This window comes from Festucalex cinctus, chromosome 19 (assembly GCF_051991245.1).
Source record: "Festucalex cinctus isolate MCC-2025b chromosome 19, RoL_Fcin_1.0, whole genome shotgun sequence".
NCBI lineage: Eukaryota > Metazoa > Chordata > Actinopteri > Syngnathiformes > Syngnathidae > Festucalex > Festucalex cinctus.
In genome coordinates, this window is record NC_135429.1 from 4,671,220 (window position 1) to 4,693,869 (window position 22,650).

At 40.5% G+C, this 22,650-nt stretch overlaps 3 protein-coding genes across 4 annotated transcripts; 1 reads left to right on the plus strand and 2 right to left on the minus strand.

Annotated features, from left to right (window-relative positions):
• Positions 1–30: 30 nt before the first annotated feature.
• eloa (elongin A) lies at positions 31–19,874 on the minus strand. Of its 2 annotated transcripts, XM_077506594.1 has the most exons (16): positions 18,291–19,874; positions 18,093–18,162; positions 14,176–14,520; positions 10,726–10,880; positions 9,885–10,001; positions 8,479–8,535; positions 8,290–8,402; positions 7,699–8,222; positions 6,439–6,788; positions 5,174–5,285; positions 4,780–4,932; positions 4,578–4,675; positions 2,855–3,035; positions 2,610–2,739; positions 2,093–2,250; positions 31–2,019 (listed from the first exon to the last, which is right to left on the minus strand). In XM_077506594.1, the coding sequence occupies exons 5-16, from the start codon at positions 9,954–9,956 to the stop codon at positions 1,958–1,960; spliced, it is 2,010 nt and encodes a 669-aa protein (XP_077362720.1). In that variant the 5' UTR covers positions 9,957–10,001; positions 10,726–10,880; positions 14,176–14,520; positions 18,093–18,162; positions 18,291–19,874; the 3' UTR covers positions 31–1,957. The 2 variants fall into 2 exon arrangements, with proteins under 2 accessions (XP_077362720.1, XP_077362719.1); XM_077506593.1 differs by having other exon boundaries at positions 18,093–18,297.
• On the plus strand, positions 10,871–19,693 carry klhl43 (kelch-like family member 43). The gene is made up of 7 exons (XM_077506592.1): positions 10,871–11,017; positions 12,930–13,351; positions 13,428–13,576; positions 14,147–14,493; positions 15,391–15,690; positions 15,772–15,947; positions 16,886–19,693. The coding sequence occupies exons 2-7, from the start codon at positions 13,032–13,034 to the stop codon at positions 17,694–17,696; spliced, it is 2,103 nt and encodes a 700-aa protein (XP_077362718.1). The 5' UTR covers positions 10,871–11,017; positions 12,930–13,031; the 3' UTR covers positions 17,697–19,693.
• Positions 19,875–19,889: 15 nt separating the features above from the next.
• Positions 19,890–22,013, minus strand: rpl11 (ribosomal protein L11). The gene is made up of 6 exons (XM_077506595.1): positions 21,939–22,013; positions 21,456–21,606; positions 21,018–21,124; positions 20,261–20,392; positions 20,059–20,169; positions 19,890–19,969 (listed from the first exon to the last, which is right to left on the minus strand). Exons 1-6 carry the CDS (start codon positions 22,011–22,013, stop codon positions 19,940–19,942), a joined length of 606 nt encoding a protein of 201 aa, XP_077362721.1. The 3' UTR covers positions 19,890–19,939.
• Positions 22,014–22,650: the final 637 nt, after the last annotated feature.

Here is a 22,650-nt window from a genome sequence, read left to right on the forward strand (position 1 = left end):
ACAACAAAAGATGACAACAGGGGCACACAGTTCAGGGGAAAAAGTCAAATTTAATAATAATTAAAAAAAAAAAAAAAAAAAAGACCGTAGAACATTTATTAAAATCTAATAAAATTACAGAAATCCAATCTACTTCCTGGGGCATCTGGTCTACATCATCATTAATAATAGTGTCATAAATACATCTCTTAATACAAGCTCATGGTGGATATTTTCCTCATCTTCTGGTTTGTCACAGTGAAGCAGATAAAGTGGATATTTACAAAGAGGACGCACGCATGGTGGACAGCAGGAAAGAAGACTTGGGGAAAAAAAAAAAAGAGCAGCTAATTGATCCTTTTGAGTCCTGCCAAAACACGCTGGATTGTGTCACTTCAGAGCAGTCAGTGAATGGTTTGCGTCATGCACTCAATTTAAAAGACACAGTCGTCATGTTTTCATCGAAAGCGGATTCATTTGGACATACTGCGAGTATAAAAAATGAGCCATTCCTTACCGTTTTGTTCAAACAGTGTTGGAGTGTACAGAACCCCAGACATGACAAGGGGGGAAAAAAAATACTCGTTTGTGGTTTGAGCCTAACTGCAGCCCCCACATCCCTGCAGACCTCAATTGTCCACCACCGTCAACCCAGAAATACAGTACGTTGAATATTTTTTTAATAGGGTAGCGTTTTGCTTAAAAAACAAACCCCACTTCTTCTCGATCAAACAGTTACAACTCTGTCAAGACGACTGTTGATAGCACAGGTGTCAAACTCAAGGCCCGAAGGACCAAATCCAGCCTGCTGCAATATTTTATGTGACCCGCATGTGCAAATCATGTGTGTCAAATTCTGTGCCAACGTTTCAAATTGTGTAATAAATAATATTGACATTTTGCAATTTTTTTTTTAAACCCATACAGTAACCTCAAAAAATAAATGAACAAACTATTTCCCTTGACTTCTGATTTCAAAACTAGCAATCCATCAATTTGTTGTGTATATATAATATTTATATGGTTTCACCATCAGAACAACCCTCTGAGGGAAGCTGGAACTACAAAGTGGCTCTTGACAAAAACGAGTTTGACACCTGTTGTGGAATTTTCAGTAGTTTCATGTACAAGAAATGAAAAACCCATTGTTAAAGGAAATACGGGTGTCCACAATACAGTATAAACGTATGTTAATACGTGCTAAATAATTATTTTCCATAACACGCGTGGTTTAGAATCCATTTAAAAAAAAGCTGCAAAAAACAGCTTCAGCAGCTTTTGCATTCGATGCTCATAATGCACGTCTGCTTTTGTAGACGCGTGCAAAACTGAAAATAAGTTGTGCAAAAGTCACATTCAGGCATTTTGATACAGGTTGACATAAATAAGATTAACAATAGTACATTAGTATAGTTTTTCTTTTAACTTGTTTTCAGAGTAGTCACTTTCCATTTCCTTATAGTGTGTTCATGAAAGTCTCTCGAATATTTCCAGTTCGATAAATGTACAATAAATGGCGACATTTGTGGTCTGACGGTGGTGGAGAATTGGTCTGCAGGGACATACACTCCTCTCCCGGGTTTAACCAGTCAGTCTCATGAACAACAAAATAATATGAAAACGTCATTTGTGCAAAGGTTATACCTAATTGGTGGCCACGTTAGTATTTTGCGGCGAAAATGTCTTTATTCTGTAGCCACAAATGACTATTTTGTGCAAACATTGTGGCAACGGGTTATTTTTTTCGCCCTGCATGTCATGTTTGTGTTAGGTTTGTGCATTTGCTTCCCAAAAGTACCTTTTTTTTTGTTTCCAGTTTCCACACTGCTGTCATATAAATAGCGACTCACTTGACAAAAGAGCCCAAATTAAACTAAAAGTTCTGTCCTTTTCCCCTCTTGACCCCACAGAGTTCGAGTTTAGTCGGAAATGTGTTTGAAGGACAATGCCTTGGATTAAAAGTTTCAATTAAAACCATTTATCGGCGGGAGAATCTGTTCTTGAAAGCTTTGATAGTTTTGGCCATCATGGGGGCGATTTCTGAAAGAAAAAAAGAAGATAATGAGATGTTGGAATGACTCGACAAGCAATATTTGAACAAAACGTGGCTTACTTTTGCCTTGCGGCTTTTCTCGGGATGCGATTGCTCCTCCTAAGGCTCCCGCGCTCGATGCCGATGATCGGGACGATCCGGGAGACGGGTTGAGGAGGGACGAGGAGGACGACGACTGACTGGACTCGCCGGAGTAGTCGATGGTGGCTGGTCTTATTCTGGAAAGAGTAGGATTATTATTTTTATTTTCAATCAGAAAATCGGAATTTTTATGATATGCAAGCTAGTCGAAATTCAGAGTTGCATGCCTTTCGTGTAGTACCACTTTGTGCCACAACAGCAGTATTGAGCTCGCCTGGAAGAGCTGCAGTGTGATTAAGAGTGAGGAAAAGAGGCAGAGAAGGCCTCAAACTAAACTCCCCAATTAGACCCTAATACACGTTTGACATGTATGACATAAAACAAGACCAATAAGATTGTTTTTCCATCAAAAAATCAATCAATGAATAAACAAATAAAAAATAAAAACAAAAAAAGCTGACATAACATCTGACATTTTTCGGGATGTTATACTGACTTGATGGGCGTGGCGGCGGCTGTGGATGCTGCCGTAGAACCGTTGGTTGTCCCAAATCTTTCTTGCCGGCGGCGGACGTCCCGAGGCGGCTTGGCCACAGAGTTGACGAACGCCAACTTCACTTGCCGCTCTGCCAAACAAACATAATAAGCAAATTAATTAAAAAAAATTGGAACTTTAATTCTCTTACAGATGGCTGAATTCTCTCTCAAAACAAAACACAAAAATAGAAACTGAGAAAACACCTTTGGGCTTGTTGGCCTGCGCCATGCTGATGTTTTGCGTGAGCTTGCGCAGGCGCGCCTCCCGCTCGTCGTGCAGCCGCAGGTACATCTCCCGCCAGGACTCGTACTCCTGCGGCGTCTGCCGCTTGAAGTCGCGTTGACAGTGGCGCATCCACAGCTCGTTCGAGTCCTCCGTGAACCACTGACCAAACACGAAGCGCCCTGAATGTTAACTATTTGCAGTTTTGCTCGCGCCGCGTAAATATCATTGCCTTGAAATGACCCCTCAGTAACTAAGCTAAGCATGAGAATGGCGTTTATGGACTTACTCTGCAGTTTAGCTTGTACTATTTTCCCAACAATAGAAATGATAAATGCTCCGTCAAATTTGTTTCCCTGTAAATCCTCTTGTCTTTCTTGCATCTTAATGAGCCATCGGTCACGCTGCGCAACAACACGGCTGTTTTTATGTTCACCATGGCTACTTATTTTAGTAGTATTGTATTGTATTCATTTTTATTCAAGGGATATTTGACTCGAACAATTTTCAGTCCTGAAAAGTTAATATTTTGTCCAGAATGAATTTGATAACTTCATTATTTTTCACGTACAATTAATACCCTTTAAAAAGTATTTTTTCTATTTGCTTCAAATGATGATGACATCACCTGTGCTGAGGAAGTGGGTAGCGACCAATCATGGCTCACCTGTTTTCTGGGTTTGGTCAGTAAACTGAGCCATAATTGGTCGTTACCTACTTCCTCTGCACAGGTGATATCATCAATACTTTTTAAAGGGTATTAATTGTAAATGAAAAATAATGAAGTTACCACATTAATTATAGACAAAATTTTAACTTTTTACTGCTGAAAATGGCTCAATGAGTCAAATACCCCTTTAACGACAGACTGATTTTTATTTTTTATTTTTTTATTTTTTTTTAAAGGCACCAGTCAACATAACTTTGTTCTGGGGCTGGAATGGATTAATTACATTTGTATTCATTTCACTGGTTCTTTGCATATGTAAATATTTTTACAAATAATTCTTTCATTTTTTATTTATTTATTTTTTCAAGAGAGATAATTATTTCAAATGTACAGTTGTACACATAAAATAGTTTATTTTACTCATTTATTTTTTTTGTATTATTTACAACAACTACATCAACTCAGGTCATTAATTGAATGAATTTAACATTGCTAATAAGTGTATGCAAAATGTGCAAAATTTGTTTTATTTCTATATAATTTCAAAGCAATCAGATGTTTAATGTATTATTTACAATACATTTGACAATCAATTATTTAATTTTAAAATATGTTGAATGGTATAGTTTACAAATGAACATTTAAAAACATGTTATTAATATTTTTTATTTTATTATTTATGATAAATATATTAAACAATTACTCAATGCTTCACAATTATCTTTTTATGCCCCCCCAACTCTCCTCTATGACTATAAATATCATTTGTGTATAAAATTGTTACAAGTGTACCTCGGCAGGAGCTAATATTCCTTGTGCACTCTCTGACAATGAGGACACCACTGCCACCTACTGGATGTGCAATTACACTTGATTCTAGTACCGCTTGGCAAAAAAAAACAAAAACAAAAACAAAAAAACATGCTCCCTGAGGTCGCACAAGACAAAAAACCAACACATTTTAATTAACCAATTTCTGGGGGAAAAAAATGGCTAAATTAATGCAACAAATAATCGGCATCTGTGTGTGTGACCTGATTGCTCTGCTCGATGCGGAACAGCTGCTCCGGAGTGCAGCGCTCTAACACGGGCCCCAGGATCTCAAACGGGACACCTCCCACCTCATCGATGGCTGAAAAAGTGCAAAAAATATATAAAAAAATATACCATACGATGACTATGTTGTACTGTGAGCCATATAGTGTACTATACAGACAAAAACAACACCAGACTCACAGTCAATGTTGTTCTGCAGCACGCGGATGCACTGCTCGTACAGCGTCATCATCCGCGGCAGGTAGGCGGTCTTGGATCCCGAGTAGACCACCATCTTGGAATTGAAGCGCTTGCCCGTGAAGCCGGCGTCCTCTTCGTCGTTGAAGACGGGACCTGCGACGGAAAGAGTCAGGGTCGTGATTGTTTGGGACTTTTTTGTTTTTATTTTTCAAAAGCACTTCATTTTAGTTTTGCTTTGTTTTAGCATTAGTTTCAGTTTGGTTTTGAGGCCACTAAGTATGACGTAAGAAAGTAAACAACTACTTCTGGATGGACGTAAAGCAATACCAGAATGAAAACATTTGAAACGAAACCCGAATTTACGCCTTTCACCACATTTCAACGCACGAGTTACCTTTCCGCCTCTGCGGGGACAGCGGCGTGATGTCGATGGAGGGGAGAGGTCTGTAATCGGGCTGGATGGCCGGCAGGGGGATTTCGGGAAGTGACGGGACGGCCTCCACCACCTGTGTGGACACACACAAGACAAAACATGGACAATGTCACTATGGCTATATCAATATGACGATATACCACGCCGATACGGCCGTTTATATTTATTACCTTAAGGAAAATGTTTTTGTTAAATGTTATTTTATTAGTTATCATACCTGAAATTAACCTTGTTTGTGAGAAGTGTTAATTGCGTCAACGAAAAATAAAAATAATTTTGTCAACACAAATTTTTCACTGGACAAAGACTAGACTAGACTAAAACCCTCACTAAAAAAAAGATAAATAAATAAAATAACTGGGACTAAATAAATGTGCTTTTTCGTCAACTAGTGAAGACGAGACCAGCTTCACTTAATAAAAACTGGACTAAAATCTATGGACATTTTAGTTCCTGAACAAAAACGAAACAAAAATTCTATGATTTTTAAAATCTTGTCTGATAATCTGTCAATGTAACACAGTGACACGTCCCCTTTCCATCTGCAGCTAGCAAGGCCAATATGCACAAACACATGGGACAGACAGAAGGTGGATTCACAGTGAAAGGCTAAAAATAAAAATGTAAATTATAGTTATTATGTAACATTAATCCAACGGCTATAAATTCCAACAATAATGGTAATCCGACCGCGAACTAATATGCAGGCTAATTTACTAGCTCATAGCATGGAGCCATAGTAGCCTCTTATTGATATACTGTCATTGTGTGAAGTTGTTTTTCATCAAAAAGATGAGACACAATTTGATGTCAAATAGTTTTAGATCCGAAATGTTCAACGTAATCTACTGACAAAAAAAATAAAATATATATATATATATATATATATATATATATATATATATATATATATATATATAGGGGTAAAATAATTGTCCTGACGAAAACATCGACAGTTTTTGTTGACTAAAACTAGATGAACAAAATGAGGTTTTCTTGGACTAAAATGAAGACTAAGATGCTCAAATTATACTCAACTAAAAATGGACTAAATAAGAACGAGATGAGGTTGACTAACTTTGATAAAAACTAACAAGCGTGATTGAAACTGATTTTAAAAAAAAAAAGTCGGCTAAAATTAACACAACTTGGAAGTTGCTTGAAACTTCAAGGTTGTGACGACTTTTACACGTGTGACTTACTCCCGCTTCCGTTTCCTTACTTACCCTTTTGCGTTTTTCAGGCACGGTCGAAGATGAGCCTGAACGAGACCTCTTTGTGCTCTGTACGCCGTTTGCTTTGCTCCCTTTGGAGGATGAGGACGAAGAGGAGGCGGCGGCGGCGGGCTTAGCGTCGCGACGGGAAGACGTTGGCTTTCTCGTACTAGCGGCCGAGGAGGAGGAACGAGAAGGGCGAGCGTGCGAGGACGAGGACGCCGGCGTGGGCTTCTTCTTCTTCTTAAGGGAAGACGTCGTCGGCGCGTCGTAGGTGAGGAAGGACTCGAAGGACATGGTTGGTGTCTCAAAGTCGTCGTCCTCCTCGCTGGCGGGCGGGTCCTTCTGTGCTGCCGCTCGCTCTGGAGCAACATGAGCCAAACAAAAATTTATTTGACCAAATGAACACATTCACTGCCACTGACGCTATCGGCATCAAAGATCGATTTTAAATGGGCTGGCAGTGAACAATAGGGATGTCACGATACCCAAACATCACGATATGATTTTATCACGATAGGATAATTATCACGATATTGTGGGGGCGTTTGCAACATTAAAAAAATATCACAATATTGTAAAAAAGAGCTCAAACTAAAAAAAATTAAAAAAAAAAAAAAAAAAAAAAAAAAAAACTATATAAAGCTATCGTTTTTACTTGTTTAAGTTTTCATTTTACTTTTTAAGACGTACTGATAAACTTGGGGTCTCTGAACATTTTGTTAGAAATTTAAAAGGATTGTCTATTGTCTAAGATTTAAAAAAAAAATACCTTCAACAGTCTGAAAAATTATTCAAAAAACATGCAAAGTCAAGATTGGCATATGTATTTAAAAAAAAAATTGACAGCAATATTTTTCCCTCCCTTATTATTGACAATGAATATTGACTCCAAATATTGGTTATCGGCCTCGTTGACTATTAACATCGGAAAAAACATCTCTATTGAATAACTACAAATTTTAATTTAATAAAGCACAAAAGACGAAGTGAAATGCTAAGGAAATAATTGAATTGTTGAAATACTGAAAATTGTCAAGAAATGTGGAAGGAGGAGTTAAATATGTAAAATATCTTTTAAATTTGGGAATTTCATTGTAAAAGTGGAAATTAGTTCCCAAAATTTTCTGTGAGCTTAAAATTTTTAATCAGATTATTATTTTTATTTTATTATTATTATTATTATTATTATTATCTGTTCACTTGAATATTTTTTCTTTTGGTGTAAAATGTGAAATTTGAGAAAAACTGGGAAACAGATGAAAATCTCACCATCATCTGCTCCCTTTCTGGTCTCCTCCCGCTTTCTCCCTTCCGACTTCCTGCTGTGCTTGGCAGACTTTGCGGGCGAGCTTGCTTCCCTGTCGTCGTTGCGCTTCTTCCCGTCACCGCGGCTCGTGGGCACGTGGCGCGACCGCGTCTCGCCGTCGTTGCCGCGGTCCGAGTGGTAGCCGTGATTGTAGTGGTGGTGTTGGGGGTTCTTGTCAGCTTTGCTGGGCTTGCCGTGTTTGACGTCTTTGCGGGGAAGCGGCGGCAGACGGGAAGGAGGAGGTGGAGGGCTGGGCTCGGGTTCAGGCTCGGGGCTGTCGTACTTGTCCGACTGGTCGCTCCCAGGCTGCGGGGGGCTGTACTGCTGTCGCTGGGGTGGCGAGGGGGAGTAGTTGGTGCGATAGCCTCGCTCTTCTTCCTGCTCCTCTTCTTCGGCGTAGGTATGCTCCTCTTCCTCGGGGGAGGGTTCACGCTGGCGTCGAGAATGTGACTGCGGTGTCTCTTTCACGTGACTGTTGCTGCTTCGACTGTCGATAAATACAAAATAAAATAAACAGGAGAGTTTTTGCGGGGAGTTCTTCCATTCTTACGTACCTGTCAACCGTCTGCGGTACGAGTTTCTTCCACTTGGCTACCAGGTTTCTTGCCACCTCTGCAGCTACTTCATGTTTCCGGAAGGAGTTCACAGTCTTTCCCACTCCAGTTTCCTAGCAAACACAAAACGTTGCTAAAAATCCAATGCCAGATGAACACACGAGACGAACACACGAGCGCCAAGCTTACCACCAGGATGTCGACAGTCATCGGCAGCTCGCCGAGTCTTTTGAGCGTCTTGAGGAGCTAATACAAAAGAAACAGAAGAACATCAACTTGTTGGTTTGCAAAGGATAGCCTCAAGCTGCTTTTGACTATAATCATTTTAATAAAAATGTAATTAACAGCAACCTGTGTAAGCCACACACAATTATCAAATGACATCTTTATGGTTGCAACCAAGCCTCCTTTTACAGATTTAAAAACCGGATTGTGACATAAGTAGAAGTCATTTCCCTCTTTTTGGTTATTACAGTGTTACTTTAGTGCTAGGAAACATGTCTGGTCTGTTTAGGCAAAACAAACACGTCTGCATTAACAAAGGCAATGTCATTTTTATTTGTAATTTGTTTTCCGCTTTACAGGAACAAACATAACCGAACCAAATAGAAGTCGACGTTGTGAGTTTTTGCATGTTGAGACAAGGAATGGATTTTTTTATTTAATTTTATTTTAATAAATGTCACCGTATGTTAGCTGCTTGGCTAGCGGCTAAAATGGCCTACAATGGCCCACGCTGGTCCCACAATCAAATAAAACGACTCGGTTTTTTTTGTTCTTGTTTTTTTTTCGTGAATGAAAGACGCATATGTGTGACCGTAACAGTCATTCTGTTAGAGTCATTGGCGGGTTTTTAAATTTAAATAGGCAAAGTTTAAAACCTCTTTCATATATCGTGACGTCCCTTAGAACGCGTTCAAATGCCGTCGGAAATTAAGCAACTCGATCACAACAGCGCCTGAGAGTGTTGACGTTGTATGTCATTTAGAAAAATAGCTTGATTATTCAAAGATATACAAATCAGACAAAATTAGTTTCGTGATGTAGTCATACACAGGCCACCCAATATTGTAAGATACGTGAATAAACAAAATGATGCAAGAAAACAAATGGAAAATTACATGACACTGTAATACACTACAAAAAGACCAGACATTTGTTATTTACACTTAAAACATGCCCTGATCCAGATACAGTATGCATATATATCGGCAATTTGAAGATTAAGCCATTTTAAAATACTACAATGTGACAAAAAGGTGTAATTTTAAGTCACCATTCGGGAGGCAACTAAATCGTTCTTTAAATTGAATATAAACAAGACTACCTTAGAACTATGACTGAATCAATGAAAGAACGTTTAATTATTGCTTATAATTGTTTAGTACGTTCTGCATTTTATGAATAGAACACAGAGTCATCACAACAACGTCCGATATCCCGATGTCGATGAACGCATCGCTTCAGACCCGACGCTACTCTGGGGGACCTGCCAAGGCCTCCGCTACGTTCGGGGTTCTAGTGACAAACGGCCTCAGGGTGTGAAAAGGCCGCCGTTAAATTAACATGTTGCTCAACATCCGCACATTTGTTACCTTTCGCGGCTCCGGGCTCTCCATGAGCCGGGATTGAAGTCTGTCCACCGTTTCCAGCAGCTTCTCCGCCATGTTAACTGCTGGCAAATACTGTCCCCGGAAGCGACTTCATCTCCACTGCAGCGGGGAGGCAAAGTTTCCGCTACCTCAACTCGGCGTTTCAGATACAAAAATGTAATTGTTCATATTAAAAATCTAAATTAACGGCAATGGAATACTGGAATAAATACTGTGCCAAAAATCAGGGCGGAATAGTACATATTTACGTTACGTTCATGGAAACCGGAAGTAGGTTCCACAGCTTCGTCTTCACCTGTTTACGTCAGCAGGCGTGTCACTTTTTTATTTATTTATTTTTTTAATTGTATATATTTGATTTAAATATGGCTCAATATGTTAGCAGATAATTTAGTAATGTCAATATATCTTATACAAAAAATATATATCACAAAAATAGTTTTTTTTTTTTTTTTTTTTTTTTACTGGATTCAAATGGGACAAGAACGTTCAAGCATTAGTTTGTAATATTACTGAACTGCAACGAACAGATAATAGAGTGGTTTATTTTTCGGAAAGAGGCTTTTTATTTTATTTTTTTACGTTTAATGTCAACTTTATTTTCATTACCCTCAACAGTAACATGCCCGGCCACTTTGGGGCAGCAGAGATACATCAGTTAGGCACAATTATTTGGAGCAGAAAAGCCCAAAATTCAGCAGAAACAAAATCAGTGATGAATTTCACTTTATAATTTTACCTTTTTTTCCTGACAAACATTGGAACTTTCATTTTGAACACTCAAATCATTCAAGCCTGAAGGCTCTGGGGGTGTTGGGCTTACCAAGAGGGCCTCTTATGGGTTATTTCTGGCAGGGTGGCTCCTGTGGGTGCCTCTATTTGGACATGGAGGTGGTTTGATGCGCTCTCGAGGAGGCAGTGCTATCGGGGGGCATGTGTTGAGGGGGTTTGAAGCCTACGTCACAAGTGTAGTGGTCCCTGCGACATGGACCAACACATACAGACACAACACGGCACCTTGGTTGAGTGGCAGGGGGACAGAACAGTGAGGAAACGGTGAGAACATCAACAAAGCAACAAGAAGGGAAAAGGGTCCGAGCAGGCAGGAAAGGAAGGTAAATTAACTAATTTTTGTGTGTTGGATTCTAATCGTGCAGCACAGCGGTCTGCTGCAGTGGTTACAGTAGCTCAGTAGGCCTACGACGTGCTTCTGAAAAACAAAACCAATGTTTTATTTCTAGTTGCATGCAAAATGCCATAAACAGGTAAACATACAAATGATAATACGCATATATTCTTTATCCCTTGGGAAAAACACCTATTAACGCAGCCTATTCGAGTCAATTAGGTGTGACGTAATATTATGAAGTTATATTTTCAACAAACAGTTCTTAAAGAATAAATGCAAACGTACTATAAAGTTGAATACAACTGAACTGCACTTGAGCAGTGGTTCTTTTGTGTACCACTAGAGTGCGCCTGTGTACTACTTGTGGTACTAATACTACACTTTAAGAAAGACTGCTTGAGAAAATCGATGGCTGGGTAGATTTTTATCATCTCCCTGTTCTGATACTCTGGATGGTGATGCACTGCAAAGTCACAACCTATTTTAATCATTAAACATGTGGATTAACCCAATATTTAGGATTTGTAATAATTGAGCAGCCACTGTTTAATCATCTGACGCTGTAGCTCTAGTGCGTATACGGTACTCATATTTGTGACAGGTGTGTATAAATACTCTGCTGAGATAAGCAAAGTTTCAGTTTTTGGAGGTTTGAAAAAGTTGAGAATGTTTTCATTTCAACATTTACAAAAAAAAAAAAAAAAAAAAAAAAAAGTTACCAACTCAACAAAACACTGCAATCCAAGCAAGCTAGCTAGCAGTTTAGCAGGATAACGTTTGTGTGTTTTACCTTTTCAGCCCACCTCAACAAGTTTTATATGGTACAAGTCCAATTTAAATCCATAACGAAACAGTTATCGCCAAACGTAATCCGACACTAAAAAATAAAATTGGTTAGCTAAATAGAGAAAGCTAATTTTAGCATGCCATCTGCTGTATAACAGTACGATAATAATAGAGTGTTAAGTTAAAGTTAGCTACATTTAAAACAGACGCCATCTAAGAAAAGTTTGCTTGTAGTTTCGCTAAACAGACAAAACTAACAAACATATTATTGGATATATAACAACAATTTACTCGATAGTGTGAAGTATTTAAAACAGACGCTAAGAAAATTTAGCCTGACATTTGTGTTAAACAAAAGGGAAAAAAAATAGATTGTTTAGTGTCTTGACTGTTGTGTTAGTTAGCTACATTTAAAACACAATCTTATCCACCAAGAAGATAAGTATGGCACATACAAAAGAAAAGTTTTATCAGGCACATTGGTATTTTTTTTTTGGTGATATTGTGGCAGCATAAGTTAAAAATGACATATGCATACATAATCATGCTATAGGCTAATAAGTGACCTATCACCTTTGCAAATTTCCCATTAAAAAGAGTTAAAAAGATAGCCATTGTACATGTTGCTTTATTTGTATTTTTTTTGCTTGCTGATGTAAACAAACTAGCAGTGTGCCAACACTTTCCAATGATATCAGCACAAATGTGAACATGATCCAATCCGCTCAAATGTAGGGGAGCGCACTATGAGCTCATGAGCCCCTGGAGTTGGGGTGTCATATTTGAAATAGCTCTACTCAGAGGACAGGACGGGGCAGGACGGGGCAGGATGGGGGTGACCCGGCGGTGCAGGACGGCAGCTGTTGGCTGTGTCATTTATTTATTTATTTTCCAAGTCGTGACGTTGAGTTAAGCGACCAATCAGCTGCCACGGAACTGGTTCAGGGGCATGGAAATAATGTCAGATGCTTGAAAATATCTGGGCCAAGGCTGAAGTGGGACACAGCTGGTGTCATTCCTCCCAAAAATGCCTAGTGTGTATTAATTTAAATTAAAAAAAATGCCATCACTCATTCTAATCTTGCTCATGAATTTTTTTTTTATGTTTGTAGGTGCTGTGTTTTGTGTCCAAAAGTCTAAAAAGGAAGAAAGAAATATTGGTTCAGGATAAGACAGCAAGCTCGTATTCTCATTAGCGAGCAACAGGAAGTGAGATGGCCCCAAAGAAGAAGGCCCCGCGCCCGAAAAAAGCCTCTACGGACGCCTCGCCGCAGGTCCTGGCAGAGACAACAGCCCCGCCCACCCTGAAGGTGGAGCACCGCGGGGACGGCGTGGTGGTGGTGGTGGAAAGCGCCGCCAAGAAGATAGAGCAGATGGCGGCGCTGGACATCGCCCAGCTCAACAGCCTCAACTTGCCCTTGCCACCGCCCATCCTCAAACCCGGAGAGCGCGGCCTCGGGCTGGGCAGCGAGCTCACGCGCCCGCTGCACGGCAACGCCATGCTGGAGGAGCTCAGCAAGATGCGGCAGGAAAAGTAATTTTGCATGAGTAGAATTGTCTTTTTTTTAATTAAATGTCACGTAAATAAAACTTGCGACATTCCTCATTAGGTTCCTGACGGATCTAGAGTTAAGCTGCAAGACCAAATCCTTTGACGTCCACAAGCTTGTGATCTCGTCCGTCAGTCAGTACTTCAGGGAGATCCTGGCCAAAGATCCTGACATGAAGCGTCTGGAGCTGCCCTCCCTCTCGCCTCTCGGTAGGATCAAAGCCGCATTCAGAATGATTGACAGATTGTCATTTTTCTTACTGGAACTAAATATGTCTTCCATTTTATTTCATTTTTTTAAAAAGACAACTTTGTGTAATTGTTAAACTTAACTATAACTACAACTAAATTTAACCTACTAAATACATTAAAGTGTATTAATGTAAGTAAAAAAAAAAAAGTGAGGAAAAGTCAACATCCGACCTTTTATCTTTTTTTTAAAAAGACAACTTTATTTTGTAATATTACAATTAACTTTAACTACAACTAGATGTAACTAACTAAATAAATGAAACTGTAATAATGTAACAATTAAGTTACAGAAAAAAAAAAGTGAGGGAAAGTCTACTAGAACATCCAAACTTTTACCTGGTTTTAAGCAAGGGCACAAAATGGCGGCTGGTGTGTGCCGAATCCCGTTAAACATGACTTTAATTGACTACTAAAGTATCTAGGTCATACACGCAAAGCAGGCACTTGAACAGGGGTGTGTAGACTTTTGTCTATCCACTCGCCAGTATTCCAATATGTTGACGGTGTATATCGCGCCCGCCCCGTCAGGTCTCGCCAACGTGATCACGTTCGCCTACCTGGGCCGCGTGCACATGTCCCTGTACACCATCGGCTGCACGGTGTCGGCGGCGTCCACGCTGCAGATCCCGCAGCTGCTCAAGATGTGCACCGACTTCCTGCTGGCCGAGCTGAACGTGCAGACGTGCGTGTACGTGTGGAACATCGCCGCCGCCTACGGCCTGCCGCTCGTCTGCGACGCCGCCCGCCGCTTCGTGCTGGACAACTTTGTGCAGTTCGCCGACACGCCGCTGTTCACGCAGCTCACGCTGGAGCAGATCTGCGCCTTCCTGCAGGACGACTCGCTGGCGCTGCCCTCCGAGGTCGTCGCCTTCCAGGTTCGCTTTACGCGCACGTCACGGAAGCTGAAACATTTGGAAATTCATTTGAAAATCTATCTAATGGGGGAAAACTGACTTTTTTGAGTGCAGCTTTTTACATAGAAAAAATATATAGACTAAGGAAAGCTTAATTATAAGAAGGGACTCATGTGGCCGTCACCTTGTCACAATAGAATGTGACTCGCGAGAGCGCAGACTGTTCCCGACGCCAAACAATTCTAAACCCGATCGGGGCTCTAATGGGGGAGGAATTTCCCACATCCCTCCGCGGCCTCGCATCTATTTTCATCCAGGCGTAAAATCAGAAGCGAGAGCAGCTGCTGCTCTGGCGTGTGACACCCGACCACCTTCAAACAAAATCAAACAGCTGAAGAAGAAAAAGACATACACCGCCAGCAGGGGGTGCACTAGTCCATATATTCCAAGTACAATGCAAACATCCATCCAAATAAAAGAAAAAATTGGGGGATTTTTTTTTTTTTTTTAAATAGTCATTCTTCAGAAAAAAAAAAAAAAAAAACATTTTCAAAGATATGTCATTACTTTTTTTTATTGACTTTTTTTTTTTTTTAGAAAAATGTCAATCTGACTTATGTTTTATTTATTTATTTATTTTAAAGAAAAAAAAAATCATTAATCTTGAGAGAAAACAGCAGATGTTTTTCCAAAGTCAGAGCACTAGAACAATTTGCATTTTTACCCAAAAGTTTGTTGTTGTTTTTTTACTTCATTTTTTTTTTTACAAAAGAAAATAAGCTCAGGTAACAACCAATCACGGCTCACCTCTTTTTTTGGTATGTGACATTCGTAAGCTGAGACCTTTCGGCACTGTGATGTCATTTTCAGGCAAGGGCAAGTGTCAAAATGACGTGACATAATTTTGTGTTTTCCCAGCTGGCTACGAAGTGGCTGGACTTCGAGGCGTCCCGTCATCCTCACGCCGCGGCGCTGCTATCTCACGTGCGTCTGGAGACCATCCCGGCGGGCGAGCTGGTGAGCCAGATCCAGACGGTGCCCCGCATGATGCAGGACCCGCAGTGCCACCGCCTGCTGGTGGAGGCCATGAACTACCACCTGCTGCCCCACCAGCAAAACGCCCTGCAGTCCCGCCGCACTCAGGTCCGAGCCAGCCAGCACGCCCTGATCGCCGTCGGCGGGCGGCCGTCGCTTACCGAACGCGCACTCAGCCGCGAGGTGCCTCCTAGACAAACGTCCCATTTCGCCTGAAACTCAAATCCCGCCCTGACCTTTAACCCCAAGCTCAATGTGTTCCAGGTGCTGTGGCGGGAGCCCCGCGATGGAGGCGCCACCTGGCGTCACCTCACGCAGCTGCCGGCAAAGAGCTTCAACCAGTGCGTGGCGGTCATGGACGGCTTCCTGTACGTGGCAGGCGGCGAAGACCAGAACGACGCCCGCAACCAGGCCAAACACGCCGTCAGCACACTAAGCAGGTCACATACCACCCCGAATAATAATAATAATAATAAGCAAGCACAATGCTTATACAGCACAAAATATTTAGTTAAAAAAATCGAGGGAAAAAAAAAATCAGACTTTATTCTTCGGATATTACACTTTTTTTTTTTTTAAATAAATAAAATTGTTTTAATGGATATGTAAAGCACTTATTAAAAAAAAATATTTTATTTTTAATAGGATGTAGTTTTTTTAATTAATATTTCTAATGTTGCATTTTTTCCTCAAAAAGGAATATTCTTGTGATATATTTTGAAATTTGTAATTATGTTTGTTTTTTTACTTAACTTTTGGCATACAATCAATCTTCAGCCCATTTTTTTTTTTTTTACTGTCGGGATAAAAATCACAAAACAATTATTAGATTTTTTTCCCCCGCCTTCAAAATAATAATTGCAGACCCCAACTCCACTAAGAAATATGGCTGTATTCTTTTAAGACAGTAGTGAGACTAAAAAAAAATTCTAAAGAAAAAAATTGTCATAATATTGTCTTTTATTCTTAAAAAATAAAAAAATTGTGACATTCATTTTTGTCATGAATTTAATGTTTTTTTAAATATTTTTTTTTAAATATGATTTTTTTTGTTTATTCTCGTAATGTAATTTATTTCCAAGTTTAAGTTATTTTTCTGCGCAACATTTATTCTGGTAATATTTTTTCCCATAAATGTGTGATTCTTGCAATATTGCAAATTTTTTAAAATGTAATTTCAGTGTATTCTTGTATTACAATTTTTTTTTCTGATTAATGTTTCTAGTAATATTGCAATTGTTTTTAGGAAAATAATATACAACTTGATCCTTGTAATATCACAATTTTTTTTTTTTTTTTTTAACAAATTAGGTTTAAAATTAAGAATTATTTAAAGTCGCAATATAAAATAACATGTTTTGTTTCGTCTTGCATGCAGATACGACCCTCGCTTCAACACGTGGCTCCACCTGGCCAACATGCGCCAGCGCCGCACGCACTTCTCGCTGTCAGCCAGCGGGGGGCGCCTGTTCGCCACGGGCGGCCGTAACATGGAAGGCCTGCTGGCCACCGTGGAGAGCTACCTGCCCTCGGCCAACGCCTGGCAGATGCGCGCCCCCATGGAGGTGCCGCGCTGCTGCCACTCCAGCGCCACCCTGCCGTCGGGCGACATCCTGGTGACCGGTGGCTACGTCAACTGCGCCTACACGCGCTCCGTGGCCTGCTACAGTGTGGGCGGCGACGCCTGGACCGAGAAGCCCGCCATGGAGATGCCCCGCGGCTGGCACTGCTCCGCCACGCTGGGCGGAAAGGTGTACGTGGTTGGCGGCAGCCAGCTGGGACCCGGCGGGGAGCGGGTGGACGTCCTGGCCGTGGAGGTATTCGCCCCCGAGGGCGACGGGTCATGGAGCCGCGCCGCCCCGCTCCCCCTGGGGGTGAGCACGGCCGGCCTGTCCACGCTGGGGCCCGACAAGCTGTACCTCATCGGCGGCTGGAACGAGGCGGAGAAGCGCTACAAGGCCGCCGTCCAGACCTACGAGCCGGCTACCGACAGCTGGGCCCGGGCCGAGGACCTGCCCGAACCCACGGTGGGGGTGTCGTGCTGCGCGCTGGCCCTACCGCCGCGGCAGGCGCCGCGCCGCCAGCAGCACCGCAACACGCCGGCTCACGAGGAGCCTCCACAGCAGCTGGCCGGGAAGAACCCGAGTCGGGAGAGCAGCATGCCGCCATCGCAAGGCGTCATGGCGTAAAGGGAACATCGGCAGAGGACAACCGGGCCAGCAATTCTACTCAACTTGATATTCATCATCACAAATCAGCACGGAAAACTACTTGGAATTGAATCAGTGCACAAAAATAGGTAGTAATTAGGACGTAAAATTACAAAGTGCAGTATAAAAAAAAATTGATTAGAATACAAATTAAGAAATGAACCACTGAGAACTAGCATACGCTAACTATTGTTGTCCTTTTTCAGGAGAGGATTTCAGGTTTTCTAGCGCAAATTAAATCTTGCAGAGATATATTTTGGTGACTTATGACAATGATTACCACTTTTGGATACTTGGATTTTAATACCTCAAATTTCAGCATTTGCCAAATATGATAATGATTTTGGACTTGGATCGTTTAGTTTGCACTTTTACCTTCAACTGAGGTGCTGTGGATCCTCTTCAGTTTCATGGGTAGAACTCCGGTCCGTGTCATCTAGGTTGCCTGAAACAAAAGAAACCACAATTAGAAAAAGTCGAGTGCAATAGCGGTCTAAAATTACACAATCTTACACTAATCCTCTTGCAGCAACATAATTGATATAATGGTACCGAAGCTGGAATGCTACTTACTTGGTGAAATCTTGGACTTTCTGGGACGTTTTTGCAGCAGTTGAAGTCTTGATCTTGGAAATTGGAATATGGCCCAGTGTCACAAAGATGAATCAGGAAAAGTATCAAGTGGAGTCATGATCCACTACCTATAGGGCAAAATTGGAACTAAAACTTGAATTAGATGGGTATTCATCTGAAAAGAGTTGCCTTTCCAAAAAAATAAAAAATACGTTAAATCCAAATCAGAATGGAAATAAAATGCAATAAACCAAATTAAAGTCAATCTTAAAATTTGAATGTAGTTGATGTAAAATAGGACTACTTTAGGATTGTAAAATGATAAAAATGCAGATTTGGGTAGATATTAAAAATGTCCAAGTGAAATGCAACATCAGATTTGTGCCATTTTGATCTGAAAGTACACAACACATTTAACTATGGTAAATATTACTTTGAATTAAAATTACATTTGGATAAAGAATCAAAATCTCAAATTAATACATAAATCTGAATGTTAAGACAAAAAAAAATATGGCAAATAAAATCTGAAATAAAAAATATCACAGACTGCAGTAACAAATATTAGTAAATGGTCGGAATCCAAAAGCAAAATTGCACTAAAAATAACAGATTACAGTAAAACAAAATTTGGCAATGCCAGTTAGGTCTTCAATAAGCACTTACAATCAACAAATACTAAAAAAAAATTATTATTATTTTTTTTAATTGTGGTAATTGGGACTTTTGTCTTGTCCCATGAAAACTATTGAATTATGGTAAAGCGAAACATGAAACACACGTAGTCAATTACCAAGTGCACATACATCAATTTCTAACAATCGATTAAGATTTATTCAGTAACAAATGGTTAATTTCAATATCTAATTTGTTAAAAAATAAAGTTTGTTTTTAAAATGATGAAGTAAGGAGGAGCACTTGCAGGGTCCGGCATGTTCTCAGAGGGATGAAAATGAGAAATACTTTGGAAAGGGAATCTCCCGAGAGCGAGGAAGCAGGAAGCTGAAGGGACGACAACGAAAAGACGAAACGGAAAGGAGAGTTGAAAGCGGTTGGAATGATTCCATCAAACTTGGGAGTCAATCGGCCAATGACAAGAATATCACTTTTGTTGTTGCGCCTGTGAGGTTAAGAGCCATTGAAAGGTGACAGATCATAAGAGAAAATCATATGATAGTTTGCATGTTAGACGTCATCACAGCAAACTAAATTTGAAAGGGAAAAGCTCATGTATTTTTCAAGGTGCCATAAGGAAAAATGAAGCCGTCATAAATAAAACTAAACATTGTGTACGATGAACCAGTGAGACGTGTTAAGATCAAGAAAAGAAAAAAAATGTGAATCAGTCCAGTCCCCCTTGTGATGTCATGTTTTTGAGTTTCACTGAATAAAAGCCAAACTGAACAAAACTTGCCTCCCTCACTAGAGCATGCTGGGAAATGAAGTTCTTCATGTCACTATTTTTTTAAAAGAAATAGAAAATTGACCAAATTTAGACAGAGCTTGAGCATAAGCCATTCAGTTGTCTTCAGCATTAGTGACTATTTTTGCAATTTAGTACTAAATATAAGCAATTAAAATAAGGACAGGAGCAGTCTATTCTTTTCTGTTTTTTATTACTTTCTTACAAAGATGTCAAAGGTGGTCCTTTACTTGCCCGGGAGGATGACGCCATCGTACTGAAAGGAGACGAGAAGACAAAACGAGGCCAAGTGTTATTCAACGGCGTTATTTGGCAACTTCAACGCGGGTGTTGCGCTGCACTGACTTTCTGCTGGAACCAGCGCATGGACTCCTCTTTGCGGATGCGGTGCCTGAAGCCGATGCGGCCGCGTTTCCGCTTCTTGTCTGCGATGCTGAAGCCGGGTCGGCCCAGAACCTGAACACGACAATTCAATCACGATACAGCGGTCGATCCGAAATTTAAAAAAAAAAATAAAAAGACAAGCACGCGTCCCTGAGTCACGTACCACGTAGAAGTCGAGTCCGTAGATGCCGATGCTGGGGTCGTATTTGATGCCCAGGTCGATGTGCTCCTGGATGCCGAAGCCAAAGTTGCCGGTATCGGAGAAGTTGTTCTTTCTCAGCTCGTACTCGCGCACCTGCGGCACAGTCACGCCTCACTAAGCATGCCTTTCAACAGTTCTTATTTCGAGTTTTTAATTTGTCTGTGAGAAAAAGTTAACTTTATGGCATAATTAAAATAAAAAATGCATGCAGATATAGTAGGGGTATTATCAAATAAAATAATTTAGTTCATATGGTTCAAGAACGGTCAAAGGATTTGATTCGGTCCAGTGGGATAACAATTCCATTTATGGTAAAGCAAGCTTTTCGATATGTTGCAACAAACTATTCAAAGTAATCTCAAATCATCAAAAACGAACAAGTTTACTCCCATTTTTCGTACCTGGTATGCATCTCTTGATGTACGTGTACATCGGTCGGGTGCAATACAATTTAAGAAGGACTGATTCGAGTCATTTCCAATTCAAATCGGTTTTCATCACACTCATAACATACATATGCTTCATAAATAAAGTACAATATTTCTAAGATCTCTGAAAAGCTGATTTAAAGATATTGGGGCAACTTCCTATTCCTATAATAATGGCCTACGTCAGTTTTTTTTTTTTTAAACAATATTTGTGATAATATGACTGTGAGGCCAATATTTCAAGACGGTCTAAGTCTAAGCTTGTGATTGCCAGGCACACACCAACACACCCTGAGTCCTTTCTCCAGGATCTCCTCGGCTTTGGCGCCGCGGACGGTGCAGTGGACAGCAATCTTCTCGTTTCTGCGGATGCCGAACGATCTCACAGTGTAGCGAGCTGCAAAAAAAAAAAAAAAAAAACACCCAAAAGAGGAGAGGAAAATAACTACTTGTGACTGACTTATTATCATCCAAACCATCTCACCGTGCAGCTCACGTGCTACGTTCAAGACCGCTGGGAATCTGGAAATATCCACACTTGGAAATTTTGCATGTCGGTAATAATTGTCAACAAAAAAATAAAATACACAAATAAAACCAATTCGTTTTGTATTTGAGGAACCTATTTATATTTTGCTTAGACTATAGCTTTTTTTTTTTGTTTCATTTTTTTAAGAAGAACGCTTCTAACTTTTTTATTTTATATGTTATCCAGTTGGATGGCTCACCCTTGGAGAAGACGGGGGTCTGTCCTGTAAGCTGCTCCAGCACTTTAGCAGCTCGGGTCAGCCTGTCGCCGCTCTCGCCCACGCAGATGTTCAGGCAGAGCTTGCGGATGCGCAGCTCCCTCATGGGATTCTCCTTCTTTTCACCCTGGTCCTGATGTACAAAGTGGACAGATTTGAGCAAGATGACAGTGACAGCTTGACTACTCAACACAATGGGTTAACTTGATTCAGGCCACCCCAAGAGTTGTGGTTTTACATGTCCAAGCAGAGCAGTGACTCCAAGTCCCAACCACTGCACCGTGTCAGATCATAAATTATTTTTCATTGACTGCAAATACAGTAATGTACATTTCGTCATATAGGTACCGTGAGAACACATTACATAAAGTACAATTTAACCTGTTGCCAGTCATGAAACAGAATAGCTCTGAGTTCAAATGAACATTCCCAGATTGCATGCAGAGTAACTTTGCTTATAATTACAGTGAACTTTAGTTGGAGGTGCTCCAAGGTTGGGAACCACTGGAGAACATGCCCGTACATATCCCCTGTTAGCATACCGACGTAACACTAACAAGCAACAGAAAAAAATATATATATAAAACTGACGTTTTGTTGTCAAACTACTAAAACTAACTCAAACGGTCCAATGGACGCGTTGCTAAAAATCACGTTGTTAAACATGAACTCTCCTTGTTGACGAGTAACGACGTTCGGGCTCATTTTTCCGGCAACTAGCATGTTAGCCTTAGCCACTTTCCAGATTTCCGGGCGACCAATCATGATAATCTGCGCAATATGACTTGTGATGATTTCACGATACGAGTGTCTAATTATTCGTGGGTGAAACGGCCGCTCATACGCGTCCGCAGCTCCGATGGTTGCGGATTACGGTGGCGTCTTCGTGGCGGTTTATTCGTATGCGCTGATGAGCTACTCACCGCCATGTTGGATCGCTAGAAGAGAACGTATCACTTCCGGTGGGGATTATTTATATGCGCGTGTGACCCGGAAGACAGTCCGACGATAGATTTTTTCTTCTTCTTCTTCTTCTTCTACAGGCAATCTTTGATTTTCTCACAGTTGCTTTGTTGATAACCCTGTTGGAGAAACTTGTATTTTTTTTTATAAAAACTTGTGAAGACTATAGTTGACAAGTGTCTTCATTCACATGATTTTCATTTAGATTTTTTTT